General features: G+C 38.3%; 1 protein-coding gene across 1 annotated transcript in view; it reads right to left on the bottom strand.

Moving 5' to 3' along the window:
- The window catches only part of PLA2R1 (phospholipase A2 receptor 1), a 131,931-nt gene that overhangs the window by 13,630 nt on the left and 95,661 nt on the right, over positions 1-22,640 (bottom strand). Inside the window, 10 exon segments of the mRNA XM_066279856.1 lie at positions 2,781-2,928; positions 3,283-3,413; positions 3,988-4,105; positions 9,515-9,654; positions 11,211-11,314; positions 12,077-12,141; positions 17,867-18,024; positions 18,500-18,535; positions 19,104-19,236; positions 21,766-21,850. Coding sequence (XP_066135953.1) covers positions 2,781-2,928; positions 3,283-3,413; positions 3,988-4,105; positions 9,515-9,654; positions 11,211-11,314; positions 12,077-12,141; positions 17,867-18,024; positions 18,500-18,535; positions 19,104-19,236; positions 21,766-21,850 — 1,118 coding nt within the window.

Here is a 22,640-nt window from a genome sequence, read left to right as displayed (position 1 = left end):
CTAACACATGCTGCTCTGGTAGAACTTAACACTATGAGAACATTGATGTATGTATGTCAATATTCTCTCTCTCTCTCTCTCTCTCTCTCTCTCTCTCTCTCTCTCTTCTCTCTCTCTCTCTCTTCCCTTCCAGCAGCACGGCTTGACTAGTTTGAGTGAATCAGCCCCAGGTGTTGAGGATGGTTCACAGAGCCTCTGCCTCACGCCCTAAAAATAGCTCAGTTGTGAGCACGGCCCCAGATCGGGGATCTGAGTTGGGGTGCATATGGGAGACTGTCTCACTCTCTTCTCCTCTGATTTGGAAAGAAAGAAAAAAAAAATATGTGTACTTGCCTTTTTGTTTTGTAGTATATTACATACTTGGATAGGCTAAACTTTGAAAACTTAAAATACAATTAACAAAGTAAAGGTTTCATAAGGGTCTAATCCAAAGTGGCTGGGATTTCTTTCTGTATAGTACTTGTTTTATTATACTTGGGCTTGAAAAGGAGCATGGTAAGGTGCGGATAGGTCAAGAGACCTGTGCTTCAACCCTAGTCCTGACCCTAAATGGTTAAGAAACCTTGGGAAATCAGCTTGTGTCTCAAAACCTCATGTTTATGGTCTATAAGATTAGTAAGGCCTTCCTTAGAGCTATGTGAGTAGAATTCAATGAGATATCTACAAAGGGCACTTACTGTAATACCTGAGGTATATTAGGCACTTAATAAATGTTGCTCCTTGCTACTCTTTCCTCCTCTGTCACACCCTCCCAAATAAAAACAACAAAGTTGGGATATTAGTTTTACTTGAAAATGCTACCTAAGCATATGTTGTAAAACCAAAGTAAAATGAAACTATTTACCAAGTAAATTGTGATGGATCACACTTTTATCATCTGTTTGTCTTTTGCTAGAAGTCTATTTGCCAGCCTATGTATAAAGTATAAGCTTATTTATATAAAACTGATATAATACCAAAGTAGCTATTTTAAAATGTTAACAATTAGTAAAATTAAAGGACCTAAAATTCTTTGTATGTGTGACCCAAATACCAGTGTAACTGTTTTCCCCTAAATGTTATGCATCTGTATTTTCACATATATGAATTTCTCCTTTATGTATAATAGTTTATTTCATCATTTTAAAATGGACATGACTTTGAGCAACATGATTCTGCCACTGATTGCTGTGAAAAGGAAAGATCCCTTGGAAACCACGGTCCAAACTGGAGGTGTTGCCTTTGCCCTTGTCTCTCCTTTTACTCAGGCATGTTATTCATTCACGCAGATTAGAGACTTGAGGCTATAAGCCCAATATAAACACATTTGCGTGGCACAGCAAGAGGACGAGCAGAATTCGAGTAATCACTGTAGACTACAGGAGTCTGTGTTGTTGAATAATACGGTTTGGAAATAATAAAAGGAGAGTGATCATTCATTGAACATATACTGGGAATTTGCTAAGCACTGTATATACAGTCTGTGAGAGAGTCATCATTCCACCTTACAGATGCAGAAGTCAAGGTTCAGAGAAGATAAGAAACCTGACAGACAGCTCATTTGCAGAGGTGGGTAGGAGCCCAGCAGGGGCGGGATGCCAGTGCCCGTGGCCTCCACCACCACTACTCCACACACCTCCACAGGAACATAGACATTGTTAGTCCCAAGAGTATCAGAGAGAAAGTGGTCGGGAGTACACTTTAAGAGGAGATTAACATTGTAAAATAAATCATTGTATTTAACCGAGAGACCTTGAGTTTGTTACTTACTGTTTCTAATTCAAGTCCCTCATTTGCAAATGGGGAGAACTTGAGCTGCTTCCTAGATTTGTGGTGAGAATTTTATGGCACAATGCTCATAAAGCCGAGGCACAGCACCAGGTTCACCGTAAGCATGCGAGGACCTGGCATAGTGATACTGTTTCTCTCCCCACAAGACTTTGCTCTTCTAATGATCTTGTTGTAACTGATCTGGTATTTTTTTCAGTTTCCAACCACTGCGATGATTAAGTAATACCTGTGAACTAGGGAACGGCTTCCCTGGAACTGCTTTTCTGAGGATGGATTGAACTTAGTATCATTAGAGGGTTTACATGTGTGCAACAGTAAGAGCTATATATAATTCATGTTACAGGTAAGCATATATACTAGGCTGCCTAGTTCCACACAACTCCTGACACAAACCGTGGTCTTTTAGGGTGGCATGGTACAGGGAAGCCTAGCACTCAGTAAAAGCATGAGATACGAGCTATTGTTGTTGCTGTTTTTATTTTTATTACTCAAGGTCACTTACAGTGCATTCACACTGTTCATTGACCCCACTGGCTACTTGTAATAGTATGGCTTTGGAATTTCACACCAGAAGTCATGGGGGGTTCTCATCATCAGACCTAGAAACATGCTTCATGCTGCTTTTAGCCACAGAGACCCTGTTTATGGTTCCAAGAAAGGAGTAAGTATTGAGTTGGTTTATTTCCTTGACTCTTTTCCAGCATTTTGTAGAGTCTTTTTTATTGCCTGAACAGACACATCATCCCAGAACACAGCAATAAAACCTTTTAATATGACCAGATGGATGTATAAAGTTGTCCATCTTTCCATGGCCTCTGCAGTTTTTAGAACCCCACTAGAGGGCATACTCCTGGGGTAGTGGAAATTAAATGACTATGGAAGGAAGCTCCAATCACTAGTGCCCGGAATGGTTAGCTGTGAAACTGTCAGTTATACAGCATGTAAAACAAATACGGAAGAGAAGAGGTGGGCACAGAAATGAAAGGAATCAAAACGCAAATATTCCTTACCCTGCATTTTCTCACAAACTAACCCATAACTTTCTTTTCCGCAGTCTTCAAAATACCATTTTCCAGTGAAATGAAAATTAGGATTACTTGACAGCAAGGCACAGAGAGGAATGTGGTTTTGAACTGCGGTGGTGTTATGACTTGAAATCTTTAAAAGAATACATTTTTTAAAAAAGGTAATATATAACATTATGATAACATTGACATTTTTATTAAGGACATCATTTAAAAAATTCAAACACCACTATTCTTTTGTTTGCAGTTAATAAACCTGTTCACAAATCACTTCACAACCTAAAACATAAATAATTCTAGTAATGAGTAAAGTAATTACATTTATGGGACACATGAAAATTATATAAAATCATATTAAAAATTAATATATTAATAACTGACCAATAAAAATTTATGCATATAAAATAGAGGAAGTATAAAATACTCTAGCAAACAAGTCTTGAATAGAATCTCTTGCCAGTTTCTAAAAAAAACACTTAAAACTTACATTTATTATATCAAATGGAGACCAGTTAGAATATTCCACAGGCTTTCCATTTATCCATTTTTCATAATTATCATTTTGTAACCCTATCCACACATTAGTGGTCTGGCCAAAAAGATTTACAGTAATGAAAGCTGAAAAATAAGAATACATTATAAAATCCAATACAGTACTATATAAACCATTTGGGTAATCAGCCAATTCTGTTTATAGCTACTATTTTATTTAAATGACAGCAAAACTTAATTACCAATCAATTGTCAGAATTACTTTCTCCCTATTAAGGTAATGCAGTCTTCTTCACTTTTGTTTCAGTTTAAATGAACAGAAATTAGCTGTCTAAGCCTGGGATTTCATCATATCATTAACAAAACAATCTCTAGTGTTCATTCATTGCTTTTCTTAACAAAAGAGGATTTATCTGCTGTTTAAACTAAAGTGTATAATTGCCTAAATATCTAATAAAAGTGCATAGATGAACCTAAAGGGCTCTAAAAAAACCATGCCAGGCAATTATGATCGACTTTACCTCAGATTATTTTAGCTATTTTGAAATACTGATCATAAATATACCTTATTTCTCCCCCCACTACCGGTGAAACAAAGGCCTGCCAAATCAACAGTTTATAAGCAACGCGGTGTAATAACTTTTACAGTTGTCATGATATAAACCTTAAAGGTATATTTGCCCGATTGAACATTGAATACCTTGCTCCACCTCATTTTCAATGTTGACCAGTGTTCCTCCTTCTTTAACACAGAAATCTTGAGCAGATGTCCAGTTTCTCCAACCACTTGGATCTTTGGGGATTTTCACCAAAAGGCACTATGAAAAATATAAAATAAAAAAATCCCCATTCATTTTTGTGTTTTTATAATGAATTAAAAATTCCCAGTGACACTGGGGATCAGTCTTGGAAATTCTTTATCGGTTCCTTCCTCAAAAATGACTCATTTTTTCCTCTGAGCTGCTCCGAAGGTGTGAAAGTTATACAAAGGGACCAGCTCTGAGGGTAGGTAAATGCCTACCTCGCATTTGCATCAGTCAGGAACAGAGACATGGATGTGTTTTGTCATGTGGGTTATCAGAACAATCTTGTGCTTAATGCAAAATAGTATTTCTTTGAAAAAGGAACAAAATTTCTAATGGAAGATTTACTCTAAAGGTGGTTAATAGCAGGCTAGTTCAGTTTCAATTGCAAAAAACACTTCCTCAATTGAAATACTAGGAAGTCAAAACCAAATCAGGTATTTAAATTCACTAAGAACTTAGAATCAGCCATCTGGTCAGCAAGTCCACGAGGAAGGGCCAGAAAAGAAAACACGAGCCCCGTGGGAGGAGAAGCTAGGGCAGGCCACGGAAACCTAGAAAGAAGACCGAAGGGGAAGGTGGCCAACATTGCCGAACGACACACAGAAGAACACTGTGGGGTTTGCAGTGAGAGTTGATTGTTACTCATGAGGGAATCATGTCTGTGGCATAGTAGGGGTTACTCATTATGGAACAAGAATGGAACCATAACTACTAGGCAGGACAAGCAGAGTTGAAGAAAAGCTCCTTATTCCCGAAGCTCAGTAAGATTTAAACATATTTGTAGGACCAGATAGAGTTAGGGGAGAGAGGGAGAGAGAGAGAAAGAAAGGCTATAACAGATCGGGCTAAGTTCTAGAGAAGTCAGGAGAGACTTTAGGCAAAGAATACTCCAAAGGGATATTCTCTCATCAGTGAACATAGACAGCCCTGGTCATTACTAGATCAGATCTCAAGATCCTGCCATTGAAGAAATCCCAGCTACAAGATAGTTCTAGGCTAGTGTGGAAGCTTACTTTTGAGAGAGCTTCCCTCTCCATCTTCCTCTGGAATGACATCCTTCCCCATACTTTCTTAATTACTAAATTTGTCTGTCCCTCAATCCTTTCCTCCTATCATAATCTCCTTCAAAGCATAGAGAGTAAGTGTTGGTTCTTTTGAACATGACAGCAAAGGTCACCCATAAATATTTATGGAATGAAATAAAACCCAATAGGCTCTGAAATAGTTGTCAAATGACATTTTCAAATATTCTAGATTTAGTCCAGTGGCTCTCAAATGGGGCCATTTTGTTTCTCAGGGTATATTTTGATAATGTCTGGAGACCTTTTTAGTGTCACAGCTCCAGGTGGGGGGATTGCTGTTGGCATCTAGTAAAAGATGCTGCTGAACATTCTATAATGCACAGGTCAGTCTCCAGAACAAAGAATTTTCCAGCCCCAAATGTCAATAGTGCCTAGGTAATGCTTTTCAGAGTTCAGTTCTGACCATGTCACTGTTCAGTTTAAACCCGTTAGTGATTTTCCTCTATTCTTAGTATAAAAACCAGAAACCCTGATCTAGCCTGAAGCTGAGTTACCAACTAAGAGAGGAAATACGTTTTCAATTTTTGTTCCCTTTACTTTGTTTGCTTCACAAAGAAACAGAATTGGCTGCAAAAGATTTTAATTTTACAACAACTGTCCTTTTATCCATTTCTTTCATTTTTCCTCTTTCCTCTAATTACAGATTCCAAAGAGTGGCACACACTAATTATTAGAAAGTCTTATCATTTAATGTGAATTTACCTTGTGTTCAGATAGCCACATTAATGAACCATTCATAAATACCAATGAACCACATTGGTACAGTCAGCTCAGTAAATCTCTCCAGAAAACTCTCTCTCTTATGCTCTCTTTTTCTTCATTCCTCCCCCCACATTTGCCTCAGTCAAGATTTACTAGCTTGACTGTGGCAGGATAGCCTCCCATTACCAGGACTTCATTGTTTCTAAAAATATAACATGTTTACTGTCACACTTTAAAATGGTGTCAATAATTAAAGCAAAATAGCAAGATGAAGTACAGCATCCTTAATTTTAAATTGTTTATTTACTTACTAATGTGCAAGCTGTGATCAATTTTAATGCATCTCTGATTATGAGTGTGAATAAAGGATATCTTTCTGTATTCCAAACAAGTTTTGAATATAAAACCCTTTCTTCTTCTTTTTTAAATTGATGATTTGAGAGAGAGAGGGAGAGAAAGGAAGAGAGAGAGAGAGAGAGAGGAAGAGAGAGAGAGAGAGAGAAGCATTCATTCATTGGTTGCTTCCCTATGTGCCCTGACCGGGGATCAAAGTTGCAACCTTAGCATTTCAGGACGATGTTCTAACAGACTTAGCTAACAGGCCAAGGCATAATGTTCCTCTTTTGTTTCAATGTCATTTCCAACTTAAAATTTGAAAATAGAATTCATGCTTTCTCCCCCAAACTTGGTTGGTTCTCAGTGTTCTTACTGACATGGAGCGGCACAGTCAATGCTGCATTTATACAAGTCTGAAACCTGGGAGTCGGCCTCGCTCTTCCGCTTCATCAGCAGCCCCTTCAGTCCTACCATTTGGAAATTCCATTTTTCAGGGTCCCCCCATTTCCATTGCCCCACATTCTCTGTTACCATCATCTGAGCCCAAGCTCCTAATCATCTCCTGCCGGGACGACTGCAATAGCTCCCTAATTGCTCTTACCGTTCTCACCCTTGCCAGCTTCCCATCTATACTAGCACTGCAGCTTGAATGATTCTTCTCAAAATACAGTCCTGATCATGTTCCTTTTTAGTTAAAATCCTTCAAGGGTTTCCCATTGCTCTTAGGATAAAAACCAGAAACTCTAAGAGGGCATAACCCCTGCCTACTTCTTTTCTCTCACCTCTCATATTTCTAGATCTCTATGCTTCCTTTAGTTTCTTAACTATGTCACATTCCCTCTCACCACAGGACCTTAGCATATGCTATGCCTTTTACTTTAATGCTCCCTGCCCTTCTGCCCACCTCAGTCAGGACTTCCTATTATACAGTTTACAAGACTGTAACATTTCTTCATCATATGTGCCACAACTTTAAATTCTGTAGTATTTTCCTGATTGGTTCACTGTTGTTTGTTCCCCCTCAAATCTATAAGCTCAAAAAAAGGGAGAGATAGTGTTTATTTTTCTTTACCATTGACTTTATCACTATCTAACGTAATCAGATAAGTGAATGAATGAAAAAAAATGATGCTAATTTGAATAAATTTTTTGAAAAGAGAAGAGAGCACTTTTTTAGACTGTGTTATACATGAAATAAAATACTGGCTAATCCCAAACTAGATGGTGCAAAACAGCCATTAGCACTCAATTCAGGTCCTTGAATAGGAACGTGTAAGTAGAAGCACAAAAGTTAATCTAATACACACACACATACACACACACACACACACACACACACACTCAGAATTTCTTCCTCCTACAGCTCTGCTATGATAAATATAAATATTTAAGATGACTCACTTAATCCAGGGAAATGCTTGGTCAAGCCTCTTTCATATCATTAAATGCAGAGCAAATAATTTATAATCATTAGAAAAGATGCTTAGCTTCTGGTACATCAGTTATAAAACTCTAAAAGGTGGACAATTAGTCAGTCAACAAAGTTTTTCTTTTTTCTTTAGAAATAACCAATAAAAACTAGTTCTAGGAAGATGACAAACAAGAAACAAAGTTTAATGGGACATAGTATATTGAAACTCACTCAGAACTGTGAAGTGAGTAATGTTTGCCATCTCTCGATTTTCCTTCTGTAGGTTTTTATTATTATTAATCGGGGAATTATCCTTACTGGGCTCTCCACTCCTCTCAGCTATAAATCCACTTTTCTAATAATCTTATAAACTTGTTTATTCTAAATATATATGACAGATGAGTCAATCTCAGAAATATTTCTTTTAAACAAAATGAAGGATAGAGTTAAGGCAAATGAGTAAGACTCATGGTGGGATTTTAGCTATTAATATACAGGGGAGGCACTGTGGGTGGGGTCCCCGGACTCTGGAACTCTCTTTCTCTGAAAGGTCACCTTCATGTGAACCCATGTGTTTCCCGCTGTGATGGTTTCCTGGCGTAATCAAATACTTGGAATTAAGTGAACACCAGATATCACTTCTTTTGCATTGCTGGGCAAATACTGGCTCCACATTTGAATAAGAAAGGGAGATTTTAAAAAATACTGATGCCTGGATCCCATGCGAATCCATTAATTCAGAATCTTAGGATGTCACCTGCACCTTGGTATTTTGCAAAAGCTCATTTGGAGATTCTAAATATCTGATCAGGGCTGTGAATCCCTAATCTAGCTGTTAGTTATCAATAAAGATTTTAAAAAATACATTCTGAACTACATGAGGGTGTTTTATTCCTGCTCCCCAGCTAGCTGCAGAAAGCCCTTCTCTCACGTATGCACCTGTGCTTTGCTCATGCCGCTTTCTAGGAAGCGTTTGCTTGCTCTTTGCCCTGGGCCTGCTTCACCGTCACTGCTACCGTGCACATTGTGTACACACTCCTCTGCTTGGACAGGCGAGACATGGACCAGAGCTGAGCTGTGTGGATAAAAACATTTGGGGGACTGGTAACAGCCAAGGGCTGAACCAAAGTCAACCATTGTGAGTTTCTAAGAATTATTTCTCTAATGACAAGGATTTGAGTTGCCATTTATTTACTTTTTGTATATGGGAGGAATTATAAGTTAGTTACTAGAACGGTTGTATTCATGTTTTGTGGTTGGTCACTCTTTGTATCAAAAATGCAATATTTAGCCTGATCAGGCAGTGGCGCAGTGGATAGAGCATAGACCTGGGATGCTGAGGACCCAGGTTTGAAATCCCGAGGTTGCCAGCCTGAGTGTGGGGTCATAGACATGACCCCATAGTCGCTGGCTTGAGCACAAAGGTCACTGGCTTGAAGTCCAAGGATGGGGGCTCAGCCACATCAGTGACCTCTTGTTCAAGCCAGCAACATTGGGCTCAAGCCAGTAACCTTGGGCTTCAAGCCAGCAACCATGGGGTCATGTCTATGACCCCACACTCAAGCCAGCCACCGTGTGCTCAAGCTGATGAGCCTGTTGGGACACACACACACACACACACACACACACACACACACACACACACGTACAGCGCAATAAATGACTGAATTACAAATGAAAGGTGGTTGCAGGCTGTTTCCCACAAACACTTCTTATAACAAGAAGATTATCCCTAAATAGAACTCAAATCTCTTGAAAGTTGTGACAAAACAAATTGCAGGTCCACTGGCCAAGTCATGTTTTTTCAAAGTCACACCCACTTTTAGATAACTTTCTAGAATTAACATCTACAAAAGAGAAACAAGGGCAACTTTTTGAAAACAAGTTTACCTTATAATTAAAATACAGCCATCCTTTGGGACACGTTCCATGCTGTTTTGGTGTGTCATCCTCTTTCTCTATGACCCAAAACTTTTTTCTCTTACAGATGCTAGGCATAGAAACTGAACACTCTTCACTGGCCCAGAGTCCTGGAGGGGAAAGTGGGTTAGAAACGATGGGAAAACGAGGATGACTCTCTGTGGGCTTTGTTGATTGCTATTTTTATGGCTGCCACGGTTTATCATGATTTGTTTTTTAAATCTAGAAACTGAACTAAATTTAACTATAAATCACAGAGTTCTTTAGTGACAAAAGCTAACTGGGAAAGATATAAAATTCAATAATGAAGAAATTCTAATTCAATAATGAAATTTTGCAAATGCAAAAAAAAAATTAAACAAATACTACAATGAAATCACAAAACTGATTAAAGATCTAAGAGTATTTGACTTGGTTAGGAAAAGCATATTTTATAGAGTAGTATTTTTGTTTAAAAATATTCAACTTCAATGTAAAGAAAAAAGATTCTAAAACAGTAGATGATATTTTATGTTTTGTTCAGAAATATAATAATTTAGAAAAATTAACTAATGAGCTTCTAAGAAAGGAGCAATTCTTAACACTGACTCTTAAGACAGGCACAGATACAGACATGCCTTCAGGAAAATATATCCCTAAGTCCTTAGACTCTTAGAAAATACTTTCGAATTTAAAAGAGCTATATTTTTAGAGAAGATTATAGAATGCATTTCATTAGAATTCAAGTTATAATTCCAGAACAGGACAAGGATGCATGTAAATTGCAAGGGCAGATTTGGTGTTCCAGTATGAGAGCTATGAGCCAGAAAGATGCTGGCATTTTGAAGGAAGGGCTGGAAAGCTATTTTTAATGCAGATTAGCTGCTATTCCTCCAGAATCACAACACAGCCTTCCTGTAGACTGTTGTGACACCTGCTGGCAAAAGCGAGCAGATTAGCCACATGGGTTTTCTTTTCCTAACTTTCCTTGTGGATGCTCTTGCATCAAGGATTGCTTTCCATGTTCACCCTGCCCCTGACATGGGACATAGGTTTGTGATGAATCCGTTAGAGTCAGGAATCTTTTACTGGATATAAAGAGTTGGGTGGATTTATGAGTGGATAATAAACTCAAATAATGGTGTACTGATGAGTAAAATAACAGTCTTCAACATACATACATATACTTCTAAATCCCATTTGCAAACAGTTGGTGTTCTAAGGCAAGCATCAATGCCAGGTATTAAAAAACAAAAAGATACTGAACTTAACAAAATTTTTTCTTAAATGGGCAATTGGAATTAAATTTCTCAGAAGTTAAAAATCTGGTCAATTTTAAACTGGATACTAGGAAGAGGTTTAAAAATGGGTTCATATTAAAATTAAATCGAGAATGCATTTGGCAGACATATTTTGACCAGTTTCAATGGACCCATTTTTAATGTTGTTTTAATTTATGAGGAAGAATTTATCAGGGTAAAAATTATTTTAAAAACATGGATTCATGGAATAAACTGTAGGAATGGTCATTCTTAAGCCTTAAGATGGATGAAATTGAATGCATTCATTAAAAAGCAAAATAACCAAACAACGTTCTCACTGAGCTAATGCAATGAAAAGGACATTTCAAGACTTCCGAAAATTATCAGTTTGGATTATAAACTAAAAAATGGATGACTAAAATAACCTGTTATGGATGAAATAAAGCCACATCTCTGGCTCTGATTATTCATAGATACTTGTCTTCCTTTGTCCCAGTTCTGGTATATTACTGGTGCACCATCTCTCCAGCTGCAGGAAAATTAAAAATTTTAAGGTCTTTTCTCATTCAGCATGTTTTATCTGGAACACCATTCTCATAGTCATGGAGTATGTATTGAAGGCATTATATATATATATATATATATATATATATATATATATATATATATATATTTTTTTTTTTTTTTTTTTTTTTTGTATTTTTCTGAAGCTAGAAACGAGGAGAGACAGTCAGACTCCCGCATGCGCCCGACCGGGATCCACCCGGCACACCCACCAGGGGACGACGCTCTGCCCACCAGGGGACGACGCTCTGCCCACCAGGGGGCAATGCTCTGCCCTTCCGGGGCGGGGAGGGGGGTCGCTCTGTCGTGACCAGAGCCACTCTAGTGCCTGGGGCAGAGGCCAAGGAGCCATCCCCAGTGCCCGGGCCATCTTTGCTCCAATGGAGCCTCGGCTGCGGGAGGGGAAGAGAGAGACAGAGAGGAAGGAGAGGGGGAGGGGTGGAGAAGCAGATGGGAGCTTCCCGTGTGCCCTGGCCGGGAATAGAACCCAGGACCTCTGCACGCCAGGCCGACGCTCTACCACTGAGCCAACCGGCCAGGGCCTTGAAGGCATAATATTTTATTAAATTAAAAAAATACTCATGTTTTGGGTTAGGGAAATAAAAATGTACAAGCTAAAGATAATGTTTGAAGGCTATTCAACAAATTGATCACTGGATCTAGTCCAATCATTCTGCAAATAAAACCTGCCGAATAAAATTAAATGCTAATTAATCTAGGTCCATACCGAAGTACACCATTGGCTCTTTCTTCTTGAAGTCCAATCCACCAATTTTTACCATACTTTGATAACTATTTAAAAAAAAGAAAAATGTCAGCATTTATTCTACTTGTTTCCCCTTTTCATTATTAAGATTAATGTGTTGCTATTAATAGCTTTCTATTCTTCAATATTTTACCCAATTATCTAAAGAATACACTAAGGCCTAGCATCTAGAGAAAACCTGAAACTTCATTATTCTAAAATATTCCCTTCTCATTATGAAAGAAAATTGGAAGCAAATATTGAAAATAATTTTAATTTTATACAACATGCAATATCTTTGTTACAACTTTTCCTATGTATTTAAAAGTAAATTTTCTCTCATAATAGGGATTTAAAAAGTAATATTAGAAAGTGAAACACAATGTGGATTCCTTTTTCTTACCAAGAATATAGTGGTTTATCTTTTCAGTGATTTATAGAAACCTATTGTATATATCACATTATTTGAAAAAGAATTCAAGGCACAAAGATATCAATAGGAGACAGATTTTGCATTTTAGAGATTAGTCTGGTAAGCTTTTAAACTAAATATCAGCACCCTCCCCTCTCCAATTGAATAGAGAGATGCAAAATAGGACAAAAGGACATCACAGAATGTCTAGTGTTTGACAACTAAAAAATCATCCTTTATATGTTACTAATTTGACACTTATTTATCACACAGATCTCAGTACAGTAAAGTATAAAACCCAAACACACTCATGCACTGCACATGAGCAACACAAACACATTAGAACAGGTGTAATGCCAGACTTATGACCCAGGAAATTGAAATTCCTTATTCAACTATAAAAGAGGAAGAGGCAGTAAGGATTTCTCTAAGAACTTGAAATCAATATACTTTATTGTTTGTGTGCTGAGTGTGTAAAATGCAACTCAATTTTTATGCTAAAAACTTATTTTGAAGGCATTATATATTTAAATTTGCTCTTCCATTTCTTCTGTAAAGACTTAAGAATACATTTCAAAATACATATATTTTTCCCACATGAAATTCAGGTCATTATAAAACAATAACCTCATAGCTCTCTAACATTCTAATTTATAAAAAGGTATATTTACTCCTTAAACAGCATGGCTGTCTGCCACATCAGCAATTTGAGAACAATGCAAGATGGAGCAAGTATAATTTTGCATCCCTGTGGTATTGTTTTATGGACGTGTTCTTACACGCTAAATTTAGAATCCCATTGTCAGACTTTGGAATGGGCCCACTAAAACTGGCTGTCAACTCAGTAGGAGAACCACAACAATTTCTTTCAATCTAAAGAGGTCTCATGTGCAATAATAGTGGAAATCATGGCCTGATTGTTCAATGCCCCAATTAAGGACCTTTAAAGGGAAATTATAGTTACTGCATCTTAAGTGGCATATTTATTACCATCTCAATTATAGCATGGGGATCCTCCACCTGGTATATCATAGCCTGTTGTAATATGCAACAGAACTTCAGAGTGAAAAATTCAGAGCAATAGAAGACATTAATATTCTTTATATAAAAGAATATTTAAAATGTGATACAACTATATATTTTATAATATCAATTATGTTCTGTTATAAACAGCCATTCTAGATAGCATCATATGGAAAGAACTCTTAACAACAACAAAAAAATAAAACACAGCAATAGCCAATATGTTAATCTCTACATGATATAAGGAAGAATGGCCTGTCATCTCTTAAAATATTTCCATAAAAATATTAAAACCAAGTCATTTAAGGACTGAAAACACCAGCTTTTAGAAAAATGACTGATAACTTTGATATATATATATAGATAGATATGTAGAAATATTTAGAAATAAAATTTAAAAAATAAGTGTAAATCAGAATTTAAAAATGCAAATATTGCACAGCACAGCATTAAAATGTTAGCTCAATGGACAAACTGTCTAGTAATTCATGTCAAAAAACTCCTAAAGAGCTTGTGGCTTTTTACTTTTCTGGGGAGCATTGATCTGACAAACAAGATAGCTCAAAAAAACAAGTTCTCAAAATTTCACTGCCATCATGCCTGTGGTCTTTTGTTATTTAAAGAGAAAATATAGACATCACTTTTCCAAGATGGACACATTTTGGTAAAAAATTCTGCTTCAGGTTTTCAAAACTGTATCCAATTTTCTTTTTCAATAATTAGTTCTTCATAACTGAATGCTATTTTTGTTTTTCATGTAAAAATTAAATTTAATGGGGTGACATTGATCAATATGAGTACATAGGTTTTAGGTGAACATTTCTATAGCATTTGAACTGTTGATTGCGTTGTGTGCCCATCACCAAAAGTCAAATCATTTTCCGTCACCGTATATTTGTCCCTCTTTACTCCCTTCTCCTCACCCCTCTCCCTGATAAATGTTTTTTACATTTCTGAGTTACTATTCTTCATAGAGGAGCTATACAACCTATGTAATTTAAAAATAATTAATCACCTATTCTCTCTGTCTCTTCTTTTTTCACAGCCATAGCTTAATTGGTTTGAGCACATTGGCCTCAGTTACTGAGGATGGCTCTGTGAAGCCTTCACCTCAGGCACTAAAAATAGCTCGGTTGCAAGCAGCCCCAGATGGGCAGAGCATCGGCCCTAGACAGGGGTCACAGGGTGGATCCCACACAGGGTGCATGTGGGAGTCTGTCTCTATCTCTCCTCCTCTCACTTGAAAAAGGAAAAAAAAATAAAATAAAAACTTAAAAAAAATGTAAATGCCACTATTACTACTAACAAAAAGTGCCTAACACAGCAACAGATTATGCAGAAATACACCCCATTAAATTTAATTTTATAATTAAAAAAAAAGAAGGGCACTGAGACAACCACTTTATACCCACTTACTATGGGTATAATAATAAAAAAAATTTTAAATAAAAATATTGCTTTGAAAATCTACAGCTTTCTTTTTTCTAAATTGATACCCTTTCTTCCTGGTCCTCTTTCCCCTTTCTTAGTCTCCACATCCTATACCATCACAGTAATTTTAGTTTGTAGCACAGTGCCATGCTAGACCAGTCAGCTGCTCACCATACTGACAGGGCATTCTGTAGTAACATGGCCACAGGCTGGGTAACGATTTTGCCATTTAAGGTATAGTACAAGGTTTGTCTGGCTTGAGATCACAACTATATCCAGTCTTCACCTAGATCATGGCACTATGACTCCTCAAACTGCTAAACCCACAGGTTTTACTGTTCCCTGCACAGGAGGTATTAATCTTGCCATCCTTACTGGCTACCCAATCACCAATTATTGGGAGAATGAAATGAGGGGAAGTTGATGAGAAAAGACCTGAAGATGTTCCCAGGAGAGCTAACCTCTGTTGGAATAATCAAAGAAGCCTTTCATTGTTCATATCTGAGACAGAGCTGGTGTCATCTTTTGGGGGAGGGTTTTAGAACTAGCAGTTTGATATAATAGAGACGTTGTACTCTTATGTACCCCTGACTCTGCTGTCAACAGAGGGTTTTTAAATGATGTTTAAGTCAGATGGCTTGGTTCACATCCAAATTCTATCACTTAGGTGGCTGTGGAACCAAACCACTTTTACTTCTTTGGAGTCAGTTTCCTCATCTGTAAAATGTACTAATAACACTTCCCACAGAGGGTTCTTAGAAAGATCAAATGCCATTAAATGTTAGTACTTAGTACAGTGCCTGACATCATTATGATAACTATTGCAGCTCCTTATGGGATATGCACTCTGCCATGTCAGTGGATTGGTTTTCAGCCATTCAATGTTTTACTATTGCCACCTGGGCGAGGAGTCTGCTGTCTAGCTAAAGAAGTGAACATATTTTCTGACATCATGATATGTAATTTGTTGATACTTATTAACATTAGGGTTTAACTTGAATGTTCCATTTGCAGGAGTGGAAGGATGGTAAAACAGCGCATGGACCAACCAAGAGGGGGGAACATCTGGCTCTGGTAGCTGTCTGCCACTAGGTCTGTGTGGAACTGTGGGATTGTCACCTAACACTGTTTCTCAGCTCTTCCATCAAAACTCAGTTGTTCTGACCTGTCAGCACCTCACAGGCTATGCTGGCATCAAACAGGATTACTGAAATGAGGAAATCCCATGAGCTGTGAGAAAGACATTTCTCTCACAAGCAAAGGATGCGTCAGCACAGAGCTTCATTTTAAAAGTCAGTTTACAAATATGGAAAGATGATAGAATGAGAAAGGATTCCTGGAGATCATGAAATCCTATTAAATTATAGAAAAAGAAAAAAGGCTTTGTCTTACTTTCAAGGATTTCCTAGGAAATACAGTGTGTCTGTAAAGACATGGTGCACTTTTGACTGGTAACAGGAAAGCAACAAAGGACGATAGAAATGTGAAATCTACACCAAATAAAAGGAAAACTCTCCCAGTTTCATACCTATTCAGTGCAGTTCGATGTGGGCTCCCGTACAGATTTTTTAGGGCTCCTTAGGTAGCTATCCTGTATAGCCTCTACAGACTCGTCACTGACTGATGGCCTACCAGAACGGGGTCTCTCCACCAAACTGCCGGTTTCCTTCAACTGCTTATCCCAGTGAGTAACGTTATTCCTATGTGGTGGTGCTTCGTTCTAAATGCGCCGATATTCACGCTGCACTTTGGCCATGGATTTGAATTTAGCGAGCCACAGAACACACTGAACTTTCCTCTGTACCGTCCACATCTCAACTGGCATGGCCGTGGGCTGCTCCGCTGTATACACGGTGTACGTCATCATCTGCACATGCGCACATGCTGCCACATCATCCTACAGAAACTAGGAGGGTTTTCCTTTTATTTGGTGCAGAGTTCACATTTCAATCATCTTTTGTGACCGGTCAAAAGTGCACCATGACTTTACGGACACACTGTATTGAGGATGAGATTTTCTGTCTTTAGAACCCCTGGTAATTTGTACTGCTCCCTTTTTACTCACTACACAGTACTATTTCTAGCTTTTTTTTTTTTAAAGGCTAGATCTCATTTTTGTGTCCTTCACTTATTTGTGTCTTTGACAAATACCGCAGTGCCTGATACATACCTAACGCTCAGTGAATACTTGTAAGGAAGTACACTGAGAATGGATTCTAACCCCGGGCGGTCTGGTTCATTACTTAACAGGCTCTACGTATTCACTCCTAATTAGCCTAGCTCCTCAAAACAGTAAGTCTAATCCTTTTCTTTCTTAAATTGAAATGGAAAACCAGTCCTTATCACTTATGTACATTGAATTTTTACAAACTTAAAAATATTGTACTCTTGCAAGTAAAAATTGAAACTTTAAAAGAGCCATGTGCCCCCCAGACTCTCAATCCTCATCCTCACTTGTGCTTTATTTTCTTCCATTTATCCATTCATCTTTTTATAAAATATTGTGTAATGCTATTTACTTGTATTGATGACACTTTTTCTTCCCAGACTAGAATACAATCTCCAAGAGGGCAGGAGTTTTGACCAATTTAAATCTCTGATAGAGTCCCATACTCTGAATAAATATGTGATGAATGTTTGAATGAACCTCATAAAAGCAACAAACATCTACTTACTCACCATTGTTGCTAGTAAAGAATGAAAGAAGTGAAATGACTGAACAACACAGTAAACCTGTGTTTCCATTATTTTTTTCTTAATCTCTATTACAGAAAAGAACCCAATTCTCAAAAATCTATGGCTTTTAATGAAACTTAAATAAATGACTATTGTCCAAAAGAAAATCCCCTAAGGAGTGAAGAAGGAGCTAAGATCTAAATTTCTCATGGTTAGTTGTATTCAAGTACCATTCTTATTTTGCTGTGGATGAATTCTTGCTCATGTGCAGAATGAATTGTGAGGAGATCACTGTGCAGCCAGCCACAGACAAACTCAAAGGTGGACCATTCTGAGGCAGAGGTGTGAAAAAGGTACTCTGCATCCTGATAGAAGAGCCAGGGTGCGTCTGAAAAAAAACCCACAATGCAAATGATGCAAAAACTATTGACTGATAAAATGCAGACTTAAATAGGATATGTTATGATGGACCCCAAATTTGTAATTTGGTCACTCATTATTAAAAAAACTTATATGTGTGCATAAATAAATATATTTAAACACACAAATAATTTTGTAGCTTGCTCATTTCCCTTGGTCAGTCTCATAGAAGAAAACTTCATTTGTATGCAAAGGTCTGAGATATATGCATATTTAAAAATCATGTGTCATTAAAATGGAGTTAAGCTATCATATTGGTCTTTAATCATATTTAATGACATTTATGAATTTGATTATTTATTAATCATTAATCTGTTAATTTGAACAAATTAGTTCTAGATTGATGTTAAGAAAAGAGGTCCGATTGGAGGACTGTAATAATACAGTAATGGTATACAATAGCATGTAATTATAAATTCAAGAACTGCCAAGATAGTTCTTACCATACTGGTACCAGGGTGGAATCCTGGGTCTCACATCTGCAGGGTGAAAGCAAACCACCTTGAGTAACCTTTCTTTACAGGTTTGCCATATTACTTCAGCTCTAAACAGAATATTTTGTACTTTGCCTTTTAAAAGACCATTTAAAAACCAGGTGCTGTTTGAAATATGATTAGTTCTCATACTTGAGGAAGAGGCTCAAGAGAGGACTCTGATTAAAGAAGCAAGGATACAAACACTTGTTGAGGATCTACTGTGTGTCATACACTCTGCTAGGTGTTTTTACTTACACATTTGACAAATAATTTTGTTTGCTTGTAATGTCACCATGACATTTCTTCCTGATTGTACTCACAAAATATAATACAATATAGTCAGTTATCCTCATTTCCCACTAATCGGTTTAGCATAATGCACTAGCGTCATCTTCATTCATTCCCCTTTGATACATTCTTTGCTAAAACAGTGCAGCTTGGTTCCTCATGAAGGTTGTTGGCACTGTGATCCAAGGTGCTTGCATTTTAGATCTCTGTAACTTTTCACTTGGGAAATGCTATAGATTATTAGAAAGCAAACATATAGCAAAGATCTTATTCCTATTTTTACCTCTTGGAATTTTGCATATCCATTCACGTTTGGAGCCACAGTGCGAGGGCAGCAATGTTTTATTTGCTTTATAAACAGCACAATTTCTTGTATCGTCTTCAAAATAAATATTGTCTAAAAATGAAGAGACAACCTGCAGAAGATGAAGTTCATTATTCCTTAATGATGATTCCCCCACAAAGAGTTTCAAAACGTCATAAAAGCATCCTTGTAAAAAAACCATGATAGACTTCTGGAGAAAGCTTCAGAAATCTCTGGCTAGGATTCCAGTTAAAGGTTCTTTCCCCGTTTGTGAACAACAAGCTAATTAAACTTTATCATTTTTTCCTAAAGATGGCCTTTCCTTAAAAAAAAAAAAAAAAGCATGCTACTCTCTTTTCCAGAGGAATGAAGTAGGTGCACATCTCCTTCTGAATCTGCACAGTGTCCTTATTGGCAGGATTAGGCTAGCCCTGGGGTCCCGGGCAAACTACTTAGAGGCTCAGGGACCCGTCATATTTGGGTCTCACCTGTGACGTAGATTTTTTTTGTACACACACTAAGCTTTTAGTTTCTGACTGCTAAATTCTAAGTCACCCTTAGCTTTAATCAGGAAACTAAACAACCCATTCCATGAATTATCACACAATAGGGGTTTTAAAGATTCAACTTTTCCAATGATTTACAGGCCAATAGAGAGTGGATGAACCACAAGTAAAATTAGGGTAAAAATTTGGAAAAAAAGAGGGTGTTTTGAAACCATTTACACTCCTCTTCAAACAGGTACACACTCATGTAACAATTCACCTAACTTAAATATATATAAGCTTAGCTACAGAGAATGGCATCAGTTTGAATATTCATTTTATCTAGTGGGGAGTGGGGAGGAACTCAGTGCATGGCTTCATGGCTTTATCTCCTTTATTCTGAACCAAATTGTTTAGTTCTCTCCTATTACTAAGGCGTTTGTTTTACTAAAATGAAATGGAGCATGCTCAATCTCTATGTACCACATGTCATTTTAAAGTGTCACATTGACATTAACCATTCAGCTATGTCATGTGGAGGCAGGTTAATGCTATCATGCCCCTTCTGCTTTCTGGGCCTCTGTTTCTTTATCAGAAAATATATGAGTGGGGCTGGGAGATCTTTAAGATCCCTTCCCACTCTGTGGTTCTGATGCCTTTTTCAAAGAAGCGGTATATGTGTGGAAACATTTATTTATTTATTTATTCCAAGTGAGAGGAGAGGAGATAGAGAGATAGACTCTCACACATGCTCTGCCCAGAATCTACCCAGCAACCCTGTCTGGGGCTGATGCTCTGCCCACCTGGTGCCATGCTTGCAATTGAGCTATTTTTAGCACCTGAGGTGGAGGCTCCATGGAGCCGTCCTCAGAGCCCAGGGCTGATGTGCTTGAACCAATTGAGCCATGGCTGCAGGAGGGAAAGAGAGAGAGAGACAGAGACAGAGACAGAGAGTGAAAGGGATGGGGAGGGGTGGAGAAGCAGATAGTCACTTCTCTTGTGTGCCCTGACTGGGAATCGAGCCTGGGACATCCATATGCCAAGCTGACCCTCTTCTGCTGAACCAACTGGCCAGGGCAAAACTTTATTTTTTTAAATTAGTATGCCTTTATTATTTCCTTCTCCACTATAAGCATATAGCTTTCCCAAACATGTCTTTCTTGACACAAACTTGAACTCTATGTTACAGGCCTAGAGATTCCATTTCTCTAACAATACTTACTATTTCAAAGTTTACCTACTGAAATTTTGCCAACTAGGAAATGTTATAATACTGTGGCTTTGGATGCAGACAGCCTGTGTACCAACGCTGGCTCTCCTATGTATTATTCTAGGTAAACTTTTTATTCATGTTACCACTCACTGCACTAAATTATTTTAAGGATGAAAGGAGACCATGCAGGAGGGCACTCAGCCAGAATCCGAGCTCAATAAGGAGGCAGTGCATTCAATGCTCACTGCGGGCTATTGCAAGCTGCCCCTTTCATAGGTGCAGCTGAGCGACTTGCTTCTGCCCGTGCCCTGAGATGGGCCCCATTTCAACCTAGGCTCCTGCTTCTGTTCTTTTCCCTATCCTCTTGAGGAAAGTGTGAGATTCCTCACTGGACCTGAAAAAATACGCAATACTGAGTTCCCTCCTTCCTTCAAAGAGGTTTTTACCAGTAGAAGGCTAAATAAAAAGCAAGTCTTTCTTTTTTCTTTCTCTTTTCTGGCTGAGAAGGTGAAGACTGAGAAGGTGAAGACTGGCATTTCTGTCCTTGTAGAGTGAGATAAACTGAAAATGGTTCTGTTTGTGATGACGTGGGCAAGGGTCCCGCACTCACATAATATGGTGCTAGGCAGGAGAGGGAGGATGGCGTAAAGGGTGTTATTTTAAAGAACAGTTGCTTCTTTGATGGAGACTCTGTGTGGTAGATGGCTGATTCCTTTTCAGGATAAGATCCTATAGCTGGCCTCAGAACTATGTGGCTAGTAGAGATGTCTGGGGAGTTGCTGAAATAACTCTTCTGGTAGCAAAGCCTGGTGTGGTCTCTGATGTGGGGTCTGAGTCACGGGACATATGGACATTATTTCCGGGCTCATCTGGTTGGTTTACCAAGGGGTTCCAAGGCCACCTGGTTTGAATTCATTTCCTTCTCCCTGGTTTGGGGACTTACAGGAGTTCTGTCAGACCACTCCCAAGAGCCAGCAGTCAGTGGGTTTCTTTTATTAAATCCAATCCAGAACTGCCTTTTTTCTGTCCTGTGAAGAGAAGAACCAGAACTTGGCCTTTCACATTGAATTCACATTATGAAAGAGGTTCAAGTACAGATTTATGCAGGAAATAGCAGATGCTCCTGGCAGGACTGATCCAGTCAAACAAACATGTATCGAGCCTTTTCTGTGGGTATAACCTGAGGTCTGAAACGAACCGAGAGCGGAGCTAGCCTGGCTTCCTGCTTCTCCCTGCTTGCGTGGTGTGCTCACTGGTGACATGCAGTCGGGGGAAAGTCGGGCCCTGCTGAGGACACAGCTTTCTCAGGTTCACTAGGAATGGCAACGGCTTCTAATCGGGACAAGAGCATGTGAAAAGCAGGTTGGTAAGAGATTTTAGGTCTCTCTTCCTGAAAGGACTTTTTACTACTTTTTTTTTTTAAGTGAGAGAGACAGACAAACAGACAATAAGGGAGAGAGATGAGAAGCACCAATTCTTTGTTGTGCCACCTTAGTTGTTCATTGATTGCTTTCTCATATGTGCCTTGACGGGGGGGGGCACATATATATGTGCCTTGATGGGGGGCTACAGCAGAGCAAGTGACCCTTTGCTCAAGCCAGCGACCTTGGTCTTCAAACCAGTGACCACTGGGTCATGTCTATGATCCCATGCTCAAGCCAAATGAGCCCATCCTCAAGCTGGCGACCTTGGAGTTTCAAACCTGGGCCCTCTGCTTCCCAGGCCAACGCTCTATCCATTGAGCTACCACCTGGTCAGGCTTTACTATTTTAATATTTATGCTATTTTATAATGCTTTAACTTGTTGCTCTTTTGTCA

Source organism: Saccopteryx bilineata, chromosome 5 (assembly GCF_036850765.1).
Source record: "Saccopteryx bilineata isolate mSacBil1 chromosome 5, mSacBil1_pri_phased_curated, whole genome shotgun sequence".
Lineage (NCBI taxonomy): Eukaryota > Metazoa > Chordata > Mammalia > Chiroptera > Emballonuridae > Saccopteryx > Saccopteryx bilineata.
The sequence above is the reverse complement of the archived record's forward strand: the minus strand, read 5'-3'. Positions and strand labels throughout refer to the sequence as shown.